The sequence below is a fragment of the Grammomys surdaster genome, unplaced genomic scaffold (assembly GCF_004785775.1).
Source record: "Grammomys surdaster isolate TR1022 unplaced genomic scaffold, NIH_TR_1.0 362, whole genome shotgun sequence".
In the NCBI taxonomy this organism is placed as follows: Eukaryota; Metazoa; Chordata; class Mammalia; order Rodentia; family Muridae; genus Grammomys; species Grammomys surdaster.
Genome location: NW_021604781.1, coordinates 5,642,146 through 5,666,683, shown reverse-complemented (window position 1 = coordinate 5,666,683; position 24,538 = coordinate 5,642,146). Strand labels below are relative to the sequence as shown.

At 47.0% G+C, this 24,538-nt stretch overlaps 2 protein-coding genes and 1 pseudogene across 5 annotated transcripts; 1 reads left to right on the top strand and 2 right to left on the bottom strand.

Annotated features, from left to right (window-relative positions):
- Positions 1-5,544: 5,544 nt before the first annotated feature.
- On the top strand, positions 5,545-6,506 carry LOC114631426 (annotated as a pseudogene).
- A 2,711-nt stretch (positions 6,507-9,217) lies between these two features.
- Positions 9,218-12,690, bottom strand: Mcemp1 (mast cell expressed membrane protein 1). 4 transcript variants are annotated; one of them, XM_028779810.1, is made up of 7 exons: positions 12,570-12,690; positions 12,137-12,226; positions 10,993-11,124; positions 10,806-10,856; positions 10,568-10,714; positions 9,904-9,957; positions 9,218-9,817 (listed from the first exon to the last, which is right to left on the bottom strand). In XM_028779810.1, exons 1-7 carry the CDS (start codon positions 12,673-12,675, stop codon positions 9,804-9,806), a joined length of 594 nt encoding a protein of 197 aa, XP_028635643.1. In that variant the 5' UTR covers positions 12,676-12,690; the 3' UTR covers positions 9,218-9,803. The 4 variants fall into 4 exon arrangements, with proteins under 4 accessions (XP_028635643.1, XP_028635642.1, XP_028635646.1 ...); XM_028779809.1 differs by lacking the exon at positions 12,570-12,690 and adding an exon at positions 12,439-12,558; XM_028779813.1 differs by lacking the exon at positions 12,570-12,690 and adding an exon at positions 12,322-12,426.
- An 8,410-nt stretch (positions 12,691-21,100) lies between these two features.
- Retn (resistin) lies at positions 21,101-22,841 on the bottom strand. Its single transcript, XM_028779828.1, has 4 exons — positions 22,774-22,841; positions 22,471-22,610; positions 21,607-21,684; positions 21,101-21,355 (listed from the first exon to the last, which is right to left on the bottom strand). The coding sequence occupies exons 2-4, from the start codon at positions 22,598-22,600 to the stop codon at positions 21,219-21,221; spliced, it is 345 nt and encodes a 114-aa protein (XP_028635661.1). The 5' UTR covers positions 22,601-22,610; positions 22,774-22,841; the 3' UTR covers positions 21,101-21,218.
- Between the last annotated feature and the right edge of the window lie 1,697 nt (positions 22,842-24,538).

Below are 24,538 nucleotides of genomic sequence, written 5' to 3'. Positions count from 1 at the left end.
TGAACCTGGGGTAACCATTTCTGCTAACTGGCAAGCGTCTCAGAAAATCCTTCTGTCTGCCCCACAAGCACTTCACTGGCAGTTCTGGGGTTACAGGTGTGCACCAACACACCCAGGTTTGGGGGGTGTTTTGTTTTGTTTTGTTTTAATGTAGGTACTCAGGATCAAACTCGGGTCTTCACGATTGTACTTTATCTACTAAGACACCTCCCCAGCCCCTTAAATTTTTTTGTGCTATTGATTGGTGGTTGTTTGAAACATTCTTGCTATGTAGCCCAAGATGTCCACAAAACTAAGGTGACATCTGTGCCCAGAGCTGCCTGTGTTTAGCTGATCTTGATAAGAGGAAATACAAGAGGCTGAAAGAATATAGGCCATTTTCTCCTGGTGTCTATTCATATCTCCAACCTGCATAAGTCAGCTGCACGTATAATTATCTTTTACAGTGCTGGAGATGAAAACCCAGGGCCTCACACTGGCTAGACCAGTGCTTTACAGATGAACCATGCCACTGCCCCACATGCTTAATATAAAAATTCCTAGCATTGACAGAGACAGACGCAGATACTTACACCCAACCATTGGACAGAAGCCGGGGACCCCTATGGTTGAATTAGGGGAAGGATTGAAGAAGCTGAAGGGGAGGGCGACCCCATAGGAAGACCAACAGTCTCAACTTACCCAGACCCCTGGGAGATTCTAGAGACTGAGCCACCAACCAGGCAGCATGCTTGGGCTGGTTCAAGGCCCCTTGGCACATATGTAGCAGAGGACTGTCTAGTCTAGCCCCAGTGGGAGAGGATGCACCTGATCCTGAGGGACCTGGAGCCCCAGGGAAGGGAAATGCCTGGTGGGGTAGGAGGAACACCTTCTAGGAGGCAAGTGGGAGGAGGGATGGGATGAGGAATTGTAGCAGGGGAGACTGGGATGTAAATAAATAAAATATTTTTTTAATCCTACCATTTAAAAAGGTATAAAACAGTAAGCTAAATTGATTATTTTGTTTTTCTGTGCTAGGGATGGAACTCAGAGCCGTACATGTATTGAGCAAGTGTTGTATTGTTGAGCCACATCTCAGCCTCAGCTCATTTTAAAACGATTTGTGTATGTGTGTATGTGTGTATGAGTGCAGATAATACTAGCATTCCTTCTGGGCTCTGGCCCACGGTTACCTGGCAACAGCCAGGTAGGCCTGGCTTACTCTAAAAGGAGCTATTTGCCCACCCCCACCCCCTCACTCTCTTACTCTCTCTGACTCTCTTCTCTCCCTGACCCCTTTCTCCCTCTCTCTCCATCCCATCCCCCCTCTCTCTTCACACATTCCTCTCTCTCTCTCTCTCTCTCCCTCCCTCCCTCCCTCCCTCTCCCTCTCTCTCTCTCCTCCCTTCCCAACTCCTCTTCCCATGCCCTAAATAAACTCTATTCTGTACTACCTTAGGGGGAAGGGTGCCTCAGGATGAGCCCGCTGAGGCACCCTCCCCTCCCACCTGGTACAATGATACCCGACTCTATCAAACACATCCTTGGCTCTTTTTTTTTTTTTTTTTTAACATAACAGATACACTCAAAATGTGCATGTAGCCAGGCACAGGGACACATCCCTTAAATAAATACCACTATTTTATACTCATAGACTGGAACCTAGCATAATCATCATGAGAGGGGCTTCATCCAGCAACTACTACTGGGAGCAGATGTAGAGCACACCGCCAAACATGAGGCGGAGCTCAGGGAGCTCCGTGAAAGGGGAGGAGCCAGAGGGGTCGAGGACAACACAAGGAAACAGCGCACAGAAACAACTAAGCAGGGATCACAGGGGCTCACAGAGATTGACTTGACAGTCAGAGAGCCCGTGTGGGTCAGACAAAGGTCCTCTGACTCTGCGTTTTGTTTTGTAGCTTGGTCTTCATGTGGGATTCCTAACAGGGGGAGCAGGGGCTGTCTTTTGCGTGTGTTCGGGACTCTTTTCCTCCTGTTGAGCTGCTTTGTCCGGCGTAGATATGAAAAGACGTACCTAGTCTTCTAATTCCAGCTTCATTGGTTGATATCCCTGGGAGGTCTGCCCTGTTCTGAAGGAGTGGATCGGGAGAAGGAGGGAAGGTGGGAGGGAGGGACTGGGAGGAGAGGAGGGAGGTGGGACCGCTGTCGGGTTGTGATAGCTGAGAGAAGAATTAAAAGAACTATAAGAAGAAATGTAAACAACATGGGGCTCTCTAGCTAAAGAACTCAAAATTTTAAAAACAAACGAATAAAGACCAACATTCAGTAGGCAGAGGCAGGCTGCTCTCTATGAGTTTGAGGACAGCCTAGTCTCCACTGGGAGTTCCACACCTGCCATGGCTACATAATGAGACCCTCTCTCAAAAGAAAAGGAGAAGAAAGAGGAGGAGGAGGCCATATGCCTGTGGAGGCCAGGGGACAACCTTGAGTGTTTACACCAGGCTGATCTCAAACTCAGACCCTGTCTGCCTCTGCCTCCTGAGGGCTGGGATTAAAGGCATGTGCCACCACACCTGGCATTGGCTTCATTTTTGAAATATGATCTCTTTCTGGGACTTGGAGTTCCCTAATTCAGCCATGATGGCAGACCATGAGCCTCAGAAATTCCCCTGTCTTTGTCTCCTCAGCTCTGGGATTACAGTTATGCACCTGTGTATCTGGTCTTACACGTGGGTTTTGGGATTTGAAGTAAGGCCCTTATCCTTGTGCAGCGGGAACTTTACAGAAAAAGATATCCCCTAGCCCAAAATACTATTTTTTAAATGCTTTAGTACATTTTGGTGCTGGAGAGATGGTTCAGTAGTTACAATCACTTGTTACTCTTAGAAAGGACCAAGGTTCGATTCTCAGCACCCATATGATGGTTCACAACCAGTCCAAGGATTCAATGCTCTTTTCTGACCTCCACCAGCATGAGGCATACATGTGGTACATATACATATATGCAGACATACGTACAGTCAAAACACCTGTAGAATAAAATGAATACATCTATTTTAAAATCTTTAATAAGTTTATTACATTTTTATTTATTTTGTGTATGTGTGTGTGTGCGTGTGCGCACACACTATGGTGTGAGTAGAGGTCAGAGGACAGCTTTTGGCAATCGGTTCTCTCACTATTTGAGTCCTGGGGATAAAACTCAGGCCACCAGCCTTAGTAGCAAGCACCTTTATCCACAGAACCATCTTACTAGACCCAAAATACTATTTTTCAGTTAGTATAATACCTTCCACATTGTCCTGGTGGGTTTTATCAACTTGACACAAACCTAGACATACTTGGGAAGAGAAAGCTACATTGAGGAAATGCCTCCATCGGATTGCCTACACGGGAGGGAGGGCCCAGTGCACTAGCAGGTGGTCCTGGGTTGTATAAGAAACTGAGGTAAGTAAGCCGAGAGGAGCAGGCCAGTAAGTAGTGATGCCCCGTGCCTTCTGCTTCAGCTCCTGCCTCAGGTTCCTCCCCTGACTTCCTCAGATGAGAAGCTGTGATATGAACACGTAAGCCAAGCAGACCCTTTCCTCCTGGGTTGTTTTTGGTCATGGTATTTTATCACAGCAGTAGTGACCTAAGTAAGACACAAACTATTATAATTTCATTACATAGATGCTATTTTAAGGAAGCCAGGCATGACAGTCTACAGCTGCAATCAATCCCTGCCGCTCGGAAGGCTGGAGCAGAACGATTGACTCAGTTCAGAAATTAGAGTCCAGCCTAAGCAATAGTACCAAGATTCTGCCTGTAGATAAATAAATGTTGATAACGGATACTGGTTTTCTTTATTTTCCTTCCCCTCTTTTCTCTTTTCTTGTGGCTATGCTTCTTGTCTTTGCTGTTGCCACTTCTTCCTAGTGTTCAGAAAACCAAGTGTGTGTTTTCAAAATAGATACAGCTCAGCTCATACTGCCTGAACGTGAAGAACATAAACTCTGCTACTGGACGGGATAAGTGGCGAATGTTATCTTTTTCTCTCTTTCAGTAAGAGGCTAGCTAGGTGAAGTGGTGCATGCCTTTAATCTCAGCAAGAAGCAGGCAGAGACAAGTGGACCTCTGTGAGTTTGAGATCAGCCTAGTCTACATAGCAAGCTCCATAGCAGCCAAAACCACATAGCAAGACCCTGTCATAAAACAACACAGAGGGGAAGGGAAGGAAGAGAGGGAGTAGAGAAGGGAAGGAGAGAGAGGAAGGGAGAGGGAGAGAGAGAGAGACCTGTTACAGTGACTCATGCCTGTAGTCTCATCATTTAGGAAACTAAAGCAGAAGAATGGGTTTTGAGTTCAAAGCCAGCCAAGGTTATAGCGTAAGGCCCTGTCTCAAAAGAACCAATGAAAGAACAAAGGGTGAGAGGAAATAGGACCCTGGAAGTCCATGGGTAAGATTGCTTGCCTCCCATGCACAAAGCCCTGTGTTTGATCCTTAACACAACATAAGCTGCGTGTTATGCATAAGCATGGCATCTGCAATGCTAGCACTTTGGAGACAGAGGCAAGAGAATCAGAAAACCAAGGTTGTCCTCAACTACATCATGAGTTCAAGGGCAGCCTGGAATACCTGAGACCTTTCCTGAATGGCAGAGAGAGGAAGAGAGGGAAGAGAAACAGACAGAGAAGGAGAGAAAGAGGGAAGAGAGGGGGAGGGAAGGAGAGGAGAAGAGAAGAGAGGAGATGGGAGGGGAGAGGAGGAGAGGATGGGAGAGGAGAGGGAGGGGAGGGACTTCATAATATTGTTCAGGAGTGTGTGCTGTATGGTTTGAGTTTTCTGATTAAATTGAGTTATCTTTGGAGTAGTCCTCACGGATTCCTGAGTCTATTCTGGGACCACATTCCGTATCTCCAGAAAAGATCAATATAATGAGATTGAAAGTCAGCCACTGAGTTACAACTGACCTCACAGCCCCAGAGACTATAAATGGACCACAAGTGACTCTGCTCTAATGAGCAGAGCCAAGAACAGACTGCAGAGTCGTCTGTTTCGCTTGCCTGCATAGATCTGAGACTTGGGGTGGGGGTTGACCTGGGCCTCCTATCAGCCCAGACTAATCAGCACGTTCCAGACAAGTCAGAAACCCTGTCTCAAAAACCCAGTCAAGGAAGGGGCAGCGGCATGGCTCTGTGAGTAAAGGTGCTTGCTGCTAAGCATAGCCACCTCACAGAACCATAAGCACTCCACAGGCACTAGGAGATGTGTATATTCTAGGTAATTTTTGACCCTCTCTGAACCATGATTCACCATCACAGCGTCACTAGTTATTTAACAGATCTGTAAATGTTCTTATTACATGTGTTAATGTGTTCTCTGTGTGTGACCCTGACCTGCCTCGCTACGGTAACCCTTTAGGGAGGAGACAAGGGCCATCTCCACCTAGAGGAGGCTAACGGAAGCCACAGCAGACCAAGAAGCAGGGATTGGGTAGCAGAAGGTTCCAGGAAAGGACGGCAAACTGGAGCCTCCGGAGCCTCTCTGGGTGAAGCACTCTTGTGAAAGGGGATTGGAGTCGAGACCTTCCCTGTGTGCACGCACCAGGAGCCGGGTTTGCAGGGATGGGGATGGGCGGTCCTACACGCCATCGGGGAAGAGGGCTCTGCTGAATGCTTAGAAGACCGCTCCACCTGAGCTGCTCGCTCCAGAGCCGGGACTTCCACTTCACCACAGCACAATTGAAAGCAGATAGACTGGGAGACACAGCTCAGATGCATAAAGAATGAGGCCGGTGCAGGCAGGGCTGGAGTCTTACTGCAACTGCACCGGATCGTTAGCAAAACGCCCTGATTCCTAAAAGGGTTTCTTTACGTTCAGAGAGGGGCAAGGGTGTACGAAAAAGTTGCCACGAGGGGGCGCGCGTGTCTACCGGGATTAGCTGTTTAGCACTCAAGCTGGCTGTGAGCTCTTGCTTTTCTAGGGCAGTTAGCCTCTGGTCTCAGGATAGTGTGCATGCCCTAGGGCACATGTTCTGAGGTCCCGAGCTCAATGTCTAGCACACACATCAGGCAGTTTATAAATGCCTGTAACTCCAGACGATCTCCCCAAATCCCCCGTATACCTGTGGCATGCACACAGACATGCACACATATACATCTAAATAAAAATAAATTTATTAAAATAAAAAATGTGTGTGTGCTTCCGTGCGCGTGCGTGTCAGGAGATGGTACCAGGTCTCCTGAAGCTAGATACAAGCAGTTGTGAGCTGCCCGAAAAGGGAGCAGGGTCCTGGGAATTGCAGGGAGCACTCCTAACCTCTGAGCCATTTCTCCAGCCTAGCATGGTATATTTCCATCTCATTCACCGTGACGAGTGATTTTTCTATTAACAAATAATGGCAGATACACACTGAAGCTAGGGTAGACTTTCTTTTTCTTTTTTGGGGTGGTGGTGGTAGTGGTAAGAGAGTCTTTCTACCGAGCCCTGGCTGTCCTGGAACCCTCTGTAGACTAGGCTGGCCTTGAACTCACAGAGATCCACCTGCTGCTGCCTCCTGAGTGCTGAGATTAAAGACACGTGCTAGCATACCTAGCCTAACGTAACTCCCCCACTTTCCACCTTCACTAACAAGTACAATACAGAGTACTTCTTAGTGTGATTTTGATGTCTTTCTATTAGAACTGGCCATGGGGAAAGGGAGAGACCTTAGAACAGGCAGATCTGCATCAAATCTAGAGTTTCACTCTATGCCTTCCTAGGCCTGGGCTTATACGCATTTGTCTACCCCTAAGTACCTCCAGGGTTTCCATTATTTGTATTACATATGGTGGAAGGAGATACATGATGCTCAGACACTAGTGGTGGTGTGCTCAGCTACACACGTGCACTCATGGGCACACACTTAGGGGATCATATATATCCGTGAGTTCAGACACAGTTAGGAACGTATTACACTTCTTGGGCTGCAAGCACACAGAGACATACTCATGCTTATGTTCATCCTGGAGCATAAAGGGTATGCTCCCACAGTCACACCCCAGAGACAGGTTCATGTCCATGCAGAAATCAACACTGTGCATTTGTCCTTTGATTGACATTTTGAATTAGTGCTTATTTTATGATACTTTCATACATATCTATTTTGGGTTGACTATCCCCTCAGTTCTCTGCTCCTCCATTGTGGTGGTTTGACTATGCTCCAAATAGTGACACTATTTGGAGGTGTGGCCTTGTTAGAGTGGGTGTGGCCTTGTTGAAGGAAGTGTGTCACTGCAGGTGTGGGCGTGGGCTTTAAGATCGTCATCCCAGCTGCCTGGAAGCCAGGCTTCTCCTAGCAGCCTTCAGATGAAGATGTAGAACTCTCAGCTCCTCCTGCACCATGCCTGCCTGGATGCTGCCACGTTCCCGCCTTGATGATAATGGACTGAACCTCTGAACCTGTAAGCCAGCCCCAATTAAATATTGTCCTTATAAGAGTTGCCTTGGTCATGGTGTCTGTTCACAGCAATAAAGCCCTAACTAAGTCATCCATTTTCCTGGCCCCCAATCCCACTTAGATCCTACCAGCTCAGGGTCCTCCCTTCTACTTTCTTACTACATGTGCTCTACTGCCCTTCCAACCCCTCTCCCTCGAGGCTTCTCCCCCAACCCCTCTCATCGATCTTTCCATATTAATGGCTTCTACATGCACCCATTCACACACACACACACACACACACATATTGGAAGCTAGACTCCACATATGAGAGACAATGTACAGTCTTTGTTTTTTCCAGTCTGGCTTATTTCACTTAACACAATGATTTCCAATTCCATCCATTTTCCTGTCTAACTTAATAATTTCATTATTTCATTTTCCTTTGGTGATGAGTAAATTTTGTCATGTTTATATGCACCACATTTCCATCAGTTGATGGATATCTAGGCTGTTTCCATTTTCTGGCTATTGTGAATCTATCAGCCATTTCATGGAAGAGCTGTCTTATTGAGGTTTAGTGTTTATTGTAATGCTAAAGGTTGGCCTTCAAGATTTGGAGTCTGCATGTAGCCTGAGGGACCCTGCCTCCACTTAGTTCTGATTGGCAAATAAAGATGCCAGCAGCCAATAGCTGGGGAGAAAGAGACATATGCGGGGTTGAGGTTTACCAGGCTAGAGACTATGAGGAAGGAGGGGGAGAAGGAAAGCCACCATGGAAGAGGAAGACTGCAGGAGGGAGGAGAGCCACAGTGGGTTAGCTGAGCCGTAAAATACATGGCCATAGCCAGGCAGTGGTGGCGCACGCCTTTAATCCCAGCACTTGAGAGGCAGAGGCAGGCGGATTTCTGAGTTCAAGGCCAGCCTGATCTACAGATCTATAGTCAGGGCTACACAGAGAAACCCTAAAAAAGAAAAACAAAACCATGGCCACCTGGGCTGGCTGAATTGAGTTAAGAGCAGCCCAGACAGAACATAGAGTTTAGTGAGTAATGACTTGGAGTTATCAGTTGGAAACTGGATTCTAACGGCATGGAGGTTAGGCAGTTGCCCAGCTATTGTGCTGTCTAAGGCATATTTTATGGCTGTGTGTGTCTTTCATCTGGGAACATAAATGGTGGGAAGAAACCCCGCTCTGGAAATTTTTATGAAATATTTTTTACATGTCTCATTAGTAGGATATAGATTCCTTTGGGTGTTTTTTATTATTATTTTAGTCTTGTGTCTTTCATGTGCCTTGGTATGCAGGTGGGGCTCAGAGGTGATTCTCTTCTCCCACTGTGTGGATCCCAGGGCTGAAATTCAGGCCAGGTTCTGCCTTTGCATGCTGAGCAATCTCACTACCCCACCCCAGCTCCACTTTTGTAACCAGAGCTGGCCTTGAACTCATGATCCTCTTATCTCTATCAGCCTCTCAAGTAATGGAATTATAGCCCAGCTGCACCATGCCTGGTGCAGCACTGGGTGTTTTGTTTCATCTCCATATCCAAGTCCTAAATTGTAGGAAGCCGCTGCTTGTGCTGATGTGCTATGGTAAAAGCGCGCCAAAGTCATAGCCCATCCCAGGGCGTTTTGGCAGGCAACGAGTAAGCAGCCAATCAGAAATGAACACGCCCCTCTAAGGGTATATAAACAGTGCCTTTTCCAGGCCTGGGGTCTTCCTCTTTACATTGGAATAAAGGTTTGCTGCAGAAGGATCCTGGTGTGTTGCCGTGTCTTCCTTGCTGGCGAGGTGGGCGCGTGTCACACTAAATCAGATCTCCCCACCAGGTCCCAAAGTTCTGTCCCCCACAGGCATCCCCAAAACAGATCCAGAGTCATATCATCTCCCTTGGCATTTATCATCATGAATCATAAATACGAGTGCAGAAATTAATGGCTGCATCTGTGTACATGCTCTGAACACACAAGCTGATATGGCCAAGCACACTAGGAATGACCCATGCCATAATACAGCCCCAGGATGATGTCCATTACCCACCACTGCAATGACACACATAACAAAACAGCCAGATCCACACATGCATGATCAAGATAATGGGAGAGGCATGTCCCACATGTCACTTACACTTTGGGGGCTTCACGGTCACGGGAACAGCTACCAACCAGGACATGCCTATACTCATATATGCCAGGGCATACACCTATGTGGCCCATAAATAGTTACACCTGCTGTGACTTCCATGTTCTCTTTCCACCGTAAAACCTTCTCCTTGAATACAGGGAAACTCCAAATACCACAAAATGCCCATTTGCATACACACCTCTTTAACACTCACTCCCCTGGATGGAGAATTTTTATATGAGGATAAATGGCAGGTTCACACTCGATCTAGGTACCCCCATTGGCCCTCTTCACTAGCAGGTGCAATTCGGAGTCCTCACAGGTGTGGCTGTGGTGTCCTCTTATTTACTGGGCTCTGTCAGAGAGGAGAGATCTGAGGTCAGGCAGACCAGCACTAAGTCTGGAATTCCACCCCAGTCTGCCTCCCCAGCCCTGGCTTACTAGGCTGTGCATTCTTCTCCAGTGCCTCAAGAGTTTTCTTGATTTGAGTTATATCTGGGGGCGGGGGGAAGAGGAAACAGGTAAATCTGGGATGGAACTGCACACAAAGCCCTGACATCGTTAGGAGTTTCCAGTTTGAGTGGAGGAGATTCCTACAGTGGAGGTTCACAGTAATGGTGTGTGTCTGTGTGTGTGTGTAGTATATTCATGTGTGCAGTGTTTATATTCATATGTGTTTGCACTTGTGTGTGCACATATGTGAAGAGGCCAGAGGTTGACATCAGTCAGTTGTTTTTCTTTAGAGATGTCTATCTTATTTTTTAAAACAGGACCTCTCACTGAACCTGAGGTCTCACCCATTGGGCTAGACTGGGTAACCGGTAAATCACATGTCTGCCTATCTCTACCATGGCCCTAACGCAGCGGGTGGGGTGACAGAACTGGAGATCCAAACTCAGGTTCCCATGTTGTACATCCCTAACTGAGCCACCTCCACACCCCTACTAGTGCTCAAACACCCCCTCCTCTAGCACAGAGGAAATATCTATTGCTCCCTTCCAAATCCAGAGAACAGGACCCCGGTTACTCTCTGAGTAACCAGCACCTTATTTGTTCTGAACATCCAAACAAATTCACCCAAAGAGAACAGATCTGCAAGGAATACCTGCTGAGACTGTATTCAGCTTGTTATTTCCAGTCTGGATTTTGCTCGTGAGTTCATTCTTGGCATTATTGATGTCCCCCTGGACAGCTTTCCAAATATTCTTTTGCAGATTCTGGTACTCCTGGATATTCCACACCGTGTTTGAAACTAAGGGCATGGAGTTTTAGGTGGTCAGATGGCCATTCTTCTCCTGTTCCCACCAGCACCATTGTGGGCCTCTTCTGGGCCTCTCACTCACCATTTGAAAGCTCTGCTCTCAAGGTCCACAGCTCCTTGGACATTTGAGAATCTGTTTAGGAGAGAGTAGGAAAGCTTTAAGGCCCTATCTCCATTTTAACCTTCTTTGAAATGGAGTTGAGGGAAGGGAGAGGAACTGGTGGTAATTCTCCAATCCCGTCCCTGGCCCAGCTTCCAACATCACTTACTTTTCACCAGGACCAAAGCAGACAGGATGATACAGGATAAAAAGATGAGAGCGAGGAGAACGTACAGCATCATAATGGTTCTGTACAACCAAGGGGGGACCTGGGCTGTGTCCTGGGATGGCTTGAACTTGGCTGGGACAGAGACACAGGACATTTGAGCTCCAGAGCCAAACCCCACCAGCCAGGCCAGCAATACCATCTGTACCACCCATCACCAACATCAAGGACCACCAAAAACATGCCCAGTCAGTAGCATCAGTACCACCAACTTACATAGGGACTATCACATTCCTCCCAATAAATTATGTCACCCAAAGATTAAACACACAGCCAATGACACTGCCAGAAGCATCTCAGAAACCCAGAGTCTGTCATCTCAGCTGCAAAGCTACTCTCACCTTAGTACCATTACTCGTGGGAGAGGGGGACACAGACAGACAGGAGGACATGCATGGCTTATCCTCCTTTGTCACTCCACCTATTTCTTTGAGGCAAAGACTCTCCTGTTTATTTCCAGGTGGGGAAACACAGTCTAAAGGATTATAATAAATCAGTCATGAAGGACAAAAGTCAGCTTTATGATTAAGCAGTACAGGTATTTGTGAGCCACTGGAAGGAAGAAAAGCAGCATGCCCCGGTGACCTTTTTGTCTCCAGCCCCTCGGTGCTGGGGTTACAGGCAGGCACGGTTTGTTCTGTGGGTACTGGGATCTGAACTCTAGTCCTCACGCTTGTGAAGCACCACTTAACTATTTTAGCCCCACCTCTCTAGCCCCACAATTTAGTGTTAGTTAGTTAGCTAGTTCGTTAGTTAGTTAGTTGGCTAATTAGGGTTTCTAGTATCCCAGACTAGGTTCCAACTCTCTCTCTCTGAAAGGATGACTTTGGCTTCTGCTCCCAGATGCAGGGATAATAAGTGTCCACCCACGGCCAGTTTATACAGAGCTGGGGATTGAACCCAAGGCTTTGTAAAATCTGGGCAAGCTCTCTACCAGCCGAGCCACAACCACAACTGCTGCATCAACATCTTTAATGCCACCAACACCACAGTCCCCAGCCCGCCCTCCCTCCCTCCCTCCCTCCTTCCCTCCCTCCACATACGCCTTAAGGTTGGAGTGGAGGTGGACAAGCAAGTGTCTGCTCACCTTGATTTGTGGGTGTTGACTGGCTGAGTTTGATCTGGTCCTTGTTTCTGAAGGCCAAGGTTATGTTCTCATAGTCAGGATTGTGAGCACCTGTGTGTGATTTGGTGAGAGGAGATGCTGAGACTCATCTAGCTATCTGGGGAGTCGGTAGGGGAACTCAATCAGACAGGAAGGACAAAAATCACCTTCGTGCAGTGCAGGCATTTACCGGGTCCCTAGAAAGAAGGAGCTCTTCTATCCTTGACTGTTCCCACCTTAAGCCACGATTCTTCATTTCCCCTTCCCACCCCAAGAATCCTGACCTTCATTATGATCTGGCTTCCTCCGGTTCTTATCCTGGGAGGCTGGTGCATGCATTCTGCTTGGTTGACTCATGTAGATTACCACAGCCTTGGGCCCTGGACCTCCCAAGTGTCCACACATCCCCACCTACCGGAAGATGTCAAGACAGATGGGGAAATCTCATTTTGGAGGGGAGGGAAGCAGGGTTTGCCTCCTCCTTTCAGGGATCCACACCAGATCTCCTGCCCCGGAGGCATCTTCAGCTTCCATGTCTAAAACGAGGGACAGAAGTTTCATGGATGGCCAAGAAGCAACCCTAGATGTGATGACAGAAGAAAAACTTTTGAGGAAGCCAGAGGGTCTGGGTGGAAGACACAGATGAAACAGACAGGTGGGATGTGCCTGATTGCTCTCCCTAATGTTTATGTATGAGCTGGGAGGCAGGCAATAACCTGTCACTCCCAGGTAATGTCCACATTGTTTTTTAAGGCAGCCACTCTCACTAGCCTGGGACTCACCAAATATGCCAGACTGGCTGGCCAGCAAGCACTAAGGACCAACCTCTTTGCACCTCTCCAGCTGGGGTTATGATTGCACCCCACATTCTCAGCTTTTCTTCTGTTTTATATCTCTACAAAAAAAAAAAGTGCTATGTGAACTCAAGGGTCTGATTTTAGAACAATAACTGGGTCTCCCAGCCCCCAACATCTTCCCTCTCGGGCCTCACTCCACAGTTGAACCCTGCCCCAACCAACTTCTACTTTTCATAAGTACCTCATGCTAACCGATTGCATCACAGGAGCCAAGGAACTCTCTGAGGCACCACAGAAAGCAGAAAGCAAAGCGGATGTTAGGCAAGGATGGAAGCCACTTTGACCCTACACCTACATCCAATACTGATGTCAGACACGTATCCTTAACGCTTGCCTTGATGGAGTCCTCAAGTATTCTCTCCTCCACAAAGACAAGCCAGGAGAAAACGGCATTTACTCCATCTATCTGCTTCCCTACCTGGCTCAGAACATGCACGTACACACAGGCATGCACATATATGCATACATACACATGCACACACATACACGAACACCCCATCCTTCAAATACCTTCAGTCATAGCTCAGCTCATGGATGCAGGCCACATGTTCATTTACACTCGTTTGTAAACAGGATTCCCACATGAATATGCATGTATACTGGCATATTTAGCATATCTATACTCTGTCTAAGTGATGTCTTAGATTTTTTTAAGACTTTATTTATTGAAAGAACTACTGGAGGTATCACCATCCCTGACCTAAATTATCAAATTGTATTACAGAGTTATGGTAATAAAAACAGCATGGTATTGGCACAAAACAACCATATGGACTAATAAAAGGGAATGAAGACCCAGACATAAACCCACATATCCATGGACAACTGATTTTTGACAAGGAAGTCAAAAATACACTGTGGGAAAAAGACAGCATCTTCAACAATTAATAATGGTCACACTTGAGGATATGATACTGCATGCATGCTTGCCTGTAGAAGAACACAAATAAATCCATACTTATCACCCTTCATAACACCGAACCTCAAATGGATCAAGAACCCCAACATAAGGCTAGGTACACCGAATCTGGTAGAAAGAGAAGGTAGGTATTGGCCTTAAACTGGCTGCCACAGGGAAAAACCTTTCTGAACAGAACACCAGTAGCACAGGCATTTGGATCAACAATTAATAAATGGGACCTCATAAAACGGAGAAGCTTCTATAAGGCAAAAGACATCACTGTTTAGATGAAGAGGCACCCTACGGAATGGGGAAAGATTTCTACCAAGTACACACCCAATAAAGGGCTAATATCCAAAATATATAAAGAACTTGAAAAACCGAACATCAAGAAAACAAATAACCCAACTTGAAATAGGATACAGAACTAACAGCTCATGCTGGAAAGGGAACACTCATCGCTGGTGGGATGACAGAATTGTAAAACCACTATGCAAATCAGTGTGGCAGTTACTCGGGAAACCAGGAATAGATCTACTCTGAGATCCAACTATTCCACACTTGGGCATGTACCCAGAGGACTCTACATCCTACTACAGATACAGTTACTTGTCTATATTCATTGCTCTATACTTGTAACAGTCAGAAATTGGAAACAGCTTAGATGCCAGTCAACAAATAAATAATAAAAAGCTGGTTCATTTACACTACTTGGCCATTAAAAATGTAAAACCATGAAATTCAGAGATAAATAAATGGAGCTAGGAAAAAAATCACCCTCGGTGAGATAACTCAGACCCCAAAAGACAAATATGATCTGCATTCTCTTATACATGTATTATGTTAGCCTGTGAGCCTTCAGTATGCATGCTACAATCTGTAAAGCCACAGACAGATGCTAGGTGTAAAGTAAGGGACCAGGGGGCGGGGGCGTAGATTTCCCAAGGAAGGGGACATAGAACTTGTAGTTATGAGAAGACTGGGGAGGGAAGATTAAATGAGATTGTGGCGGGATGGGAAGAGGAGGTAAGGGAGGAACAGCTAACACTAAATGCCATTTGACGGGTCACATAAGACCTATTCCTCTTGAAGCTTCCTAAAATATATACATATATGAAATAAATATAAATGGAGTCACAAAATGATGGGGAGAGAATTTTCCAACTAGACATCTTTCACCACCAAGTGAAACTCCCAGTGCCAGAAATGCATTACATAAACTTGAATTGTTGGGCAAAGAAAGCCTCCACGGAAACCCTCAAACAGCTCAGGCTACTACCAAGGCTATTGATTGCTTGCCACAAACTGATAGTAAGGCCCTATTGATGAAGACAATACACACAACTCATTGAGCATGGAGAAGTTGAGCTGATGTCTAACTAGAACCTTCACCCCTACTGTGTAGTGTCCATGGTACTGGAAGGTACTCTGCATGCTGCCGAAGGAGAAGGGTAGCCACCAACCAAGCCACGAGCTCTATGACTCACACTGTGGAAGTAATCAAATACTATCTGATTGGATCTGAGACCTATGTCTGACACTGCTACAATGGCCAATAACCTGAGATTGGCCATGGCCCAGAAGGAAAGCAAATACTATCGTTATGCTAAAGAAACACAGCAGAACAGTGTCTCCTGACAATATTCTGCAGTACCCAGAGACTAGTGTCTTGCTCAGCCATCATCAGAGAAGCTTCTTCCTGCAGTAGATGGGAGCTGACAAAGAGCTCAAAACTGGACAGTGTGCTGAGAGTGACAGATTTTAGAACACTCGATCCTAAATAGAATGTGTTCATCAAACCCTCCCCCTCGGGATTCAGAAGAGATCGTGAGAACTAGAGGGGGCGACATCAGCGAAACAGTTTCTTCCAAACAAAACAAAATCACATAGATATGAACTCACAGAGACTGTAGCAGCATGCACAGGACCAGATGGAGTCCCAGCACAGAGAGGCGGAAGTAGACATGGGCTGCTACCCCTAACCACTTGACAACTATCTCCACTTGACAACTACTTGCAAAGGAAAAATCAGTTTGCTCAAAAGGTAGCTCATAGTATGAACCTCACTTAGTAGAGTTTTTGTTTCTTTCTTTTTTTTTTTTTACTGACCTTTTGCTTGTATGTTATGGTTCCCCCCCCCCAAAAAAAGCACTGATCAGAATATATTGTATGAAAACAACTTTCATCCCTGGTGGTCAGGAAGTACCAGGACAACACCACAATCCTGAGCTTAGCCCTGGCCAGGCACAGGCGTACCAGGAAGTGAGTAAGTAAGTGGTAGAAGCTAACAAACATGCAGTGAGGAAACGAAAGATGAAGAAAAGCCAAGCGGTTTGTGCACTATGAAGAGAGGCGGAACTGGCTACCCGAAGGTGGCTGCTGTTCTGACTCCCCGGGACTTTCTGAATTCCATTGCCACAGCCAGTAACAAACTCAAGCGGCAGTGGGCATATGCCTTTCTCCTTCGAGAAAACTGACCACTGTGTGAGTCTCAGTGTCTACTGAGTTGCACACTAGCCCCGGAAGAAGAGCGGAATGGAGACCTACAACTAACTGGACGTGTCCTGCTGTGTTTACGTCTCAGCATTGGCCTATCTGCTATCTCTCTAGTTGGCTAAGGTAGAGATTCAACCATGAGCTGGAGGACTCAAGGTTGGATTACAGTTTTACTGTGCTGTGCTAAACTTTGGCCAGAGATTTATTTCCTTTGAAATCTTTGGGTTGGACAGACATTTGAAGACACCCAGATGTCTGACACAATGTGCAAGTGTGGGACAGAGAGATGGGAGAAAAACAGTCGCAGAATGGTTTGAGCACTATGAAAAGAGGCAGCTCTAGAGACTTTAGGGTGGAAAGGAAGAACATGACGTGGTAGCCTGTGGTGCCACCTGAGGCCATGGTGAAGCCCCAGCCCTTGCTGTCACTGAAGGCCATGTCTGGATCCATGACCATGCAGAAGCAGGGGTCTGTGTTGATGTCTATGATCCATATTACACCAAAGGCCATGCAGAGATCCCTGGTCTGGGATGCCATCTGGGACCATGTTAATGTCCAAGGACTGTGCAAAGCTGGCCCAGCCCCTCACTGGCTGTAGCACTCGGGAGAGCTGCCCCATACCTTGACTGGCCAGTACAGTAGAGCTGGCCCTGGTGGCAGGGAGAGAGTGGGGAGCAAGCCCTTGAGGGCTACGCCATTAGGTGAGCTAGCCAGGGCAGAGCTGGAGGGCTTGCAGTGGAGGTGAGGTGGTGAGAGCTGGTGAGCTAACCAACCCAGCTACCACCCAGGCACAGAATAGGGCTATGAGTTGGCCCACCCCAATATCTACCCCATCTATGAACTTCTGGAGCATATGAGGGGGCCAATCCTGGAGGATCACCCTATCCGAGGAGAGTCCAAGTGAAATCCAGTATTGATAGTGTAGCAGAAGCCAGAGGCCTTGAACCAGACCAATGACTTATTGCAAAGAATATTTGCAAATAAAGATGTGTAGTCAAAAGGGCATACTTTGTGACACACTGTGGTTTTAGTTTTGTTGTTGTCTTTTTTGTTTTTTGTTTTTTGTCTTGTTTTTAGTTTGGTTTGGTTTAATTTAATTTTTGTTGTTGTTGATGTTGTTGTTGTTGTTTTCTTTGGGATGGTGTTGCAAGGAGAGAGGGCTGATACGAACGACCGGGAGATGAGTGGGATCAGAGTGCATGATGTGAAACTCACAAAGAATCAATAAAAACTTTTTTTAAAAGAAAGAAAGAAAGAAAAAAAGAAAGAAAGAGACCTCCTGTAGCCAGCCAGGAACCCCAGTGGAGCAATAGACACACCAACCCACCCACAAAACTTTCAACCCAAAATTTGTTCTGTCTACAAGAAGTGCAGGCATTGGGGATGGAGCAAAGACTGAGGGAATGGCCAACTAATAATGGCCCAACTTGAGACCCATCCCATGAGCACCAATCCCTAACACTATTAAAGCTATTCTGTTCCGCTTGCAGACAGGAGCATGTTGTCCTTCAAGTGGCTCCACCCAGCAGCTGACTCAGACAGATACAGACACCCACAGCCAAACAGTGGATGGAGCTTGGAGACTCTTATGGAAGAACAGGAGGAGAGAGTGCAGTCCCTAAGGGGATAGGAGCTCCACAGGAAGACCAACTGAGTCAACCCTTGGGGCTCTCAGAATCTGAACTACCAACCAAAGAACATACAAGGGCTGGACCTAGGCCTCCCCACACATATGTACCAGATGTGCAGCTTGGTCTTCATGTGGGTCCTGAACAACTGAAGTGGGGGCTATCTCAAAAGATAGCTGTTGCTTGTACCTGGGATATATTCTTCTAGCTGGGCTGCCTGGTCTGCTAGCCTCAGTGGGAGATATACCCAGGGGGCCCCCACCCACTCAGAAGAGAATGAGGAGATGGGGAAGGATTGTGGGAAGGGGTGACCAGTAAGTGGGATGTAAAATGAAAAGAAAATTAAATTAAATTTAAAAAAACAACTTTCAATATCAAAGACAATTTAAAATATTTTATTCATTCTTAATTCATTGTAACAGAGTCTTACTATGTAGCACTGGCTAGGTAGACCAGGATGGCCTTAAACTAAGTCTGTCTCCACTTCCCAAGTACTGGAATCAAAAGTATGAGGCTACATCCAGCCTTTTTTGCTTTTTTTTTTAATTATGTCTACTTGTGTGTGGATACGTGCATGTGAGTGCAGGTACCTGTAGAGACCAGAGGACCTCAGATATCTGTGCTGGAAACTATGCTCAGGTCCCCTGAAAAAGCAATACATGCTCTTAACGACTGCTCCATTTTTCCTTAGGCCCCAATTTCTTTACATTTAAATTTATTCCATTTTGTGTACATGTGTGAGAGGGTCAGCTTGGTAGCAGGACCCTCTACCCACTGAGCCATCTTTCTGGCCTGTAAGCTTCTCTTTCCTTTTTTTTTTTTTTTTTTTTTTTTTTGGTTTGTTTGTTTGCTTTTGTTTTGCTTGTTTTTCGAGACAGGATTTCTCTGTGTAGCTCACTGTCCTGGAATTCACACTAAGAATCAGGCTGGCCTCAAACTCAGAAATCTACCTGTCTCTGCCTCCCAAGTGCTAGGATTAAAGGTGCATGCCTCTACACCCAGCTTATATTTTATTATTTTCTTTTTTTTTAATTATTTGAAATTATTTATTATTTATTTAATGTATATGAGTACACTGTAGCTGTCTTCAGACACACCAGAAGAGGGCATCAGATCCCGTTACAGATGGTTGTGAGCCACCATGTGGTTGCTGGGAATTGAACTCAGGACCTCTGGAAGAGCAATCAGTGCTCTTAACCACTGAGCCATCTCTCCAGCCCTATTATTTTCAATTATGTGAAGGAATGTTGTATCTAAATATAGGTATTTGCACATGAGTACAGATACATGGACAGGTTAGAGGCATCAAATCTCCTGTAGCCAAGGATACAGATGTTCTTGAGCAACTTTGTAATGGCTGGTTTTGTGTCACATTGACACAAGCTAAAAACCTCAGAGGAAGGAACCTCAGTTGAGGAAATGCCTCCCTGAGGTCCAGCTACAAGGCATACTGATCAGTGGTGGAGAAGCCAGCTCATTGTATCTGGTGCCATCCCCGGGCTGGTGGTCCTGCATTCTATAAGAAGGCAGGATGAGCAAAGCAGGGGAGCAAGCCTTTGAACAGCATCCTTCCATGGCCTCTGCATCAGCTCTGCCTCCAGAGTCCTGCCCTGTTTGAGTTCCTGTCTTGACTTCCTACAGTGATGAACAGCAATATGGAAGTGTAAGCTAAATAAACCCTCTCCTCTCCAACTTGCTTTTTGGTCACGCTAACCCTAACTAAAGATAGATCTCATGTGGGTGCTGGGAAATGAACTTGATCCTCTGGAAGAACAGCAAGTGCTCTTAACTTCTGAGCCATCTCTACAGGCCCTATTGCTGGTGTGTGTGTGTGTGTGTGGTGTGTGTGTGTGTGTGTGTGTGTGTGTGTGATCTAAGTGTGCATGGGCACATGAGTTAGAGGTGGCTGTCAGTTGTCCACCAAAGTAGAAGCTGGGAAACTGAGCTGGGTCCTCTGCAGGAGCAGCAAGTATCCTTAATTCTCTGGATACTCTCCAGCTCCCACTTTCTCCTCTTTATTCAGTCAGGACCTCAACTGTGAAATGGTACCACACACATTCAGAGTCTTCTCAGTTTAATTAATCAAATCCCTTCTAGGCATGTCCAGACGTGTGTCTTCTAGGTAATTCTAGATCCTATTAACCACTGCAATTAATAATTTGATAGACATTTCTTTTTTTGTTTGTTTGGTTTTTGTTTTGTTTGTTCTTCAAGACGTGGTTTCTCTGTGTAACATTGTCCTGGAATTCAATTTGTAGACCAGGCTGGCCTTGAACACAGAGAGCCACCTGTCTCTTCCTTGCAAGTGCTGGGATTAAAAGCATTCGCCACCATGCCAGGCTCAACAGGCATTTTTATTGCATCATTCATTCATTCATTCATTCTTTATCGTTCACTGTGTGTGCACACGTGGTACACAGTGCCTCAGTGCACGTGTGGAGGTGAGATGACAACCTACAGGAGGCGACTCTCTCCTCTCACCGAGTAGGTTCCAGGAATCAAACTGAGATCATCAGCCTTGGTGGCGGCAGCTTTGCCCGCTGAGTCATTTCATCAGCACTCATTCTACAGACATTTGCTAGACCAGGCTGTGCTTTATTCTAAGCTCAAGACACAAGGAAAAAGATATCCTCTGCCCTGGGGTTTTATATTCTAGTATTCATGGGTGTGTAAGTGCCCTGGCTGCCTCTGGTTGAAAATAGGTTTTTGACATCGCCTCCACAGAGGTGAAAAATGGCCTTGAGAGCTAGGGAACCTCAGTCCTGCCAAGGTCCAGTCTCATTTGTGATGGTGAGTATTGTTTGAGGCCAGCTTGGACTACATGAGACTCTATCAAAGAGGTAGGGAAGGGGGAAGGGAAAGAAAAGGGAGTGATAGACAGGTAGGAAAAATCACAATGCTGTGCACCAATCCCCCACACACACTTCCCCCCGACACACACTTCACACACACACACACACACACACACTTCCCCCACACGCACACTTCCCCTCCCCCCCACACACACACCCTCTCCACTAAAGAAGCCACACAAGGCCCGTGTCCACTTCACCTTGCATCTTTATCATCTCATTCTGTATCTCCAGACCCTCATCTTGGAACTGCTCCCTGCCCTCTACCCATCCCCAAACCTGTCCCTCTGCAACACATGGAGGGCAAGCTCAGTTCTCAACCAAGTGCCCTCAGGAACTGACCCGCAGGGCACAGCAGCGGGCTGCTGTCCAGTCTATGCTTCCACACTGGCAGTGACACATTGTTCCCTCACGAACGTCCCATGAGCCACAGGCAGAGCCACAGGAGCAGCTCATAACGGCTGCGCCTGCAAGGAAAAAAGCCCCTGAGAAGCTGGAAGACTGCAGCAGTGAGAGGCAGAGACGGGATGAGAGGGCTGTTACCATGGAAATAGAGTGCAAGATGACACAGTGGGAGACTAATGGACCTGGAGCTGGGCTAGGAGGTAAGAAGTCTGGGAGGGAGCCCAAAGGACAGACATGCTGAGGACCCAGACAAGGAAGGCAGAGGAGTTTCAGGGAACTTCCAGAAAGTTTGCACAACAGACTTTGCACTCACCTTCTGGGCAGGAGGACAACTTCCCTCTGGAGGAGACTGTCCAGCAATGTAGGCCAACGTTTTTTATTGCAGCTAGCACTGCAGAAGAGAAGGTTCAAGGGGTTATACAACCAGGGTGCCCCAACTGCATCTTTGCAGGAGGAAATCTTTAGGTTTGGCGCTGACAATGAGGTCGAATTCTTCCCAGCAGAGTGAGAAGATGATTTGGTAGCTGAAGAGTTTGACTCACAAGTGGGGGGACCAGAGCCAAGATCCCCAGAACCCATTTAGAAGCCAGGCATGCGTGCATGGTGTGGGGGCACCTGTAATCGTAGCATCCAGGAGACAGACAGACATGCAGTCCCCAGAACAAGATGGCTACCACAAAGCCACGAGCCCTGGGTTCAACTGAGAGATTCTGTCTCAACAGAGCAGGGTATGGGAGGCGGTAACATACATCAATTTCAACTCTCCACATGCCTATGTTCACACATGCACCTCCACACATGTGCACCACATACATAAACACACATACACAGACATGTACAGCACATATTCATGGTAAAATATTTTGCCCCCAGAGAGCCCAGCACGGTGTCTCACACCTGTACTCTAAACACTCAGGAGGCTGAGGCCAGCGGATCAGGCACTGGAGGTTCCATGGACCACAGAGTGGGGCCTTTTGGAGTGTGGGGAGGTTTCGGGGTAATGGTTGGAAGAAGCTAGGTTATGGGGTGGAACCATGGTCAAGGTAGGGCAGGGTGAAGTTGGGTTGGAGCTTGTAGACAGGGCTGAGGGTAGCCTTGCAGCTGGGCAGGTCTGCTCCCCATCAAGGATGAGGTAAATCTGTGGGGCTCTCAGCAAGATTGGATGAGGGGTCCTCACATAGAGAGCTGAAGTCTTGATTGATCTTCTTATTGATGGCTTCATCCATGGGACACAGTGGCGTGCTGGAGCCTAGCAGCCCCGGGACAAGGAAGAAAAGGAAAGGAAGGAGAAATGAAAGGTTCTTCATCCTGTAGGTCCTGCAAGAGACAACCAAGAGTCCCACCTTAGACCAGACCCTTCCCACGCTGGAGGGAGTCAGACTGCAAGGTCCTTTGGGTCCTGAGGGGCACGTGGATGGACATCCAGTGGCTCTGGGACCTCCACATCGGTGCACTGACTAGGGGAGTGGCCATCACTTACCGTGGCAGAGGGCTCAGCAAGACACAACTCAGTTCTGGGCATGAGCTCCTGTCCCACCACTCCTTCTTGTTGACCTCTGGATGGGGCCCATCCTGCCTTGGGTAATAAGTACCCTGGCCCTTGCCTTTCATTGCCACATCTGGCCCCAAGAGAGGCAAACTCTAGAGATCCCAGAGGAGGGATTTCCCTGCTGCACGGCCCTTTCTGCATTAGGAGGATTGTCTGCTCAGGGGGTTGTCTGGAGAGAACGCCAGGAATCATGGTGGGAGAGGCAAGGCTAGGAGTCAGGACTTCACCTGCAGGGCTGGAGATGCAAACTGAGACACTGTCTCTGTGTGACCACAGCTGTCATGTATGTTTCTTTGTTTGGCGGGGATACACACTGTAGTCCAGCTCCACCACCTAAAATCTAGACAACTGCTCAATTGCTGACTACACCTCCAGCCCCTCACTAGGGAATTCTAGCCAGGCATGCTGCCTCTGAACCATGTCTCCAGCGCCTCAGCAGGCAGACGTTTTACATCTGAGCTACACCTCAAGCCGCTCAGTGGTATGTTCTACACAGATGGTCTACCATGGAGCTACAGACCCAGCCCCTCACTGTGGGAGCCTAAGCAAGAGCTCTGTCACTGAGAAAGGATCCCAACCCCTTCCTGGGAGGTTCTAGGCAAGAGCTCTGCTTTCTGGTGCAAGGAGCAAGGGGCTTGTCCCTTTGGAAATCCCTCTTTCTCATTAGTAAGTAAAATGATAAATCCTGGATAGTCATAGCTCCGGCCCACATACAGAATATTCATGTGTGTAAATGACTCAACAGAACCTGGTTTATCGTCTCTGCCTTTAAAAATATTATTTCGTTATTGTTGCATGTGTGTGACATGTGTGGGTGTAGGTGTGTGCGTGTCACGGTGTAATGTACATGTGGAGGTCAAAGGACAACTGGAGGTGGCTATGCAAATTCTAGGGACCGACATTAAGCTGTCAGGCTTTTCAGCTGTTAACACTGGCCTCTCTGTCTTTTAACTGGATAGGGGCTGATACAGAATTGAGATTGGCAGGGGGAATTATAAATTGGACAAATGAAAAGACTTTAATATTTGTATTTATTTATTTAAATCCAAGCACTTATGTAGCCTACCCACGTTTGAATTGTGTAGCCAAGAACAGCCTTGAAATCCCGACCCTCCTGCATTCTCGATGGTGGGATGGCAGGAAAGCACCACTCTGCATGGTTTTCGTAGAGCTTGCGCACAGAGTTTGTGCCTGCCAGGAACTCTAACTGAGCCACACCCTGCACAAGACTTGTCTCTTTCCATGGCAGCATATGTGGATTCAGGTGGTGTATTCTTCCTTTCCACCTGGCTTCTGTGTTCCTGCGACTTTCATGGCCATCACCCACATAGTACACAGCTGTTTTGGTGAGTGGGGTCTCCATTCCCAGGCATGGCTAGAAACCTGAGGTGGGCAATTTCCTTTCAAAGGTCAGATATAATGTACCTGGTTCTGTGTCCATGGGGTCTGTCATAGCTTCTCAGTTCTGTCATCAAAATGAGAAGAACCATGGATGAGATGTAAAAGGGGTGTGTGCGGGAGAGATCGCTCAGCAGATAAGACTGACTGCTCTTCCAGAGGTCCTGAGTTCAATACCCAGCAACCACATGGTGGCTCACAACCACCTGTAATGGGATCTGATGCCCTCCTCTGATATGTCTGAAAACAGCTACAGTGTACTCACATACATGAAATAAATAAATCTTTAAAAAGGGGG

Excerpts from the sequence above, each read along its gene's own strand:
- Retn (XM_028779828.1), bottom strand. The coding sequence starts at position 22,600 with ATGAAGAACCTTTCATTTCTCCTTCCTTTCCTTTTCTTCCTTGTCCCG. Across the intron at positions 21,685-22,470 it reads TCAAGACTTCAGCTCTCTAT|TGCTAGCTGCAATAAAAAAC; the intron begins GTGAGGACCCCT and ends TCTCTTCTGCAG. Across the intron at positions 21,356-21,606 it reads GTTGTCCTCCTGCCCAGAAG|GCGCAGCCGTTATGAGCTGC; the intron begins GTGAGTGCAAAG and ends TTTTCCTTGCAG.
- Mcemp1 (XM_028779810.1), bottom strand. The coding sequence starts at position 12,675 with ATGCCTCCGGGGCAGGAGATCTGGTGTGGATCCCTGAAAGGAGGAGGC. Across the intron at positions 11,125-12,136 it reads GTCAACACCCACAAATCAAG|CCAAGTTCAAGCCATCCCAG; the intron begins GTGAGCAGACAC and ends TCTCTGTCCCAG. Across the intron at positions 9,958-10,567 it reads GCTGAATACAGTCTCAGCAG|ATATAACTCAAATCAAGAAA; the intron begins GTATTCCTTGCA and ends CCCCGCCCCCAG.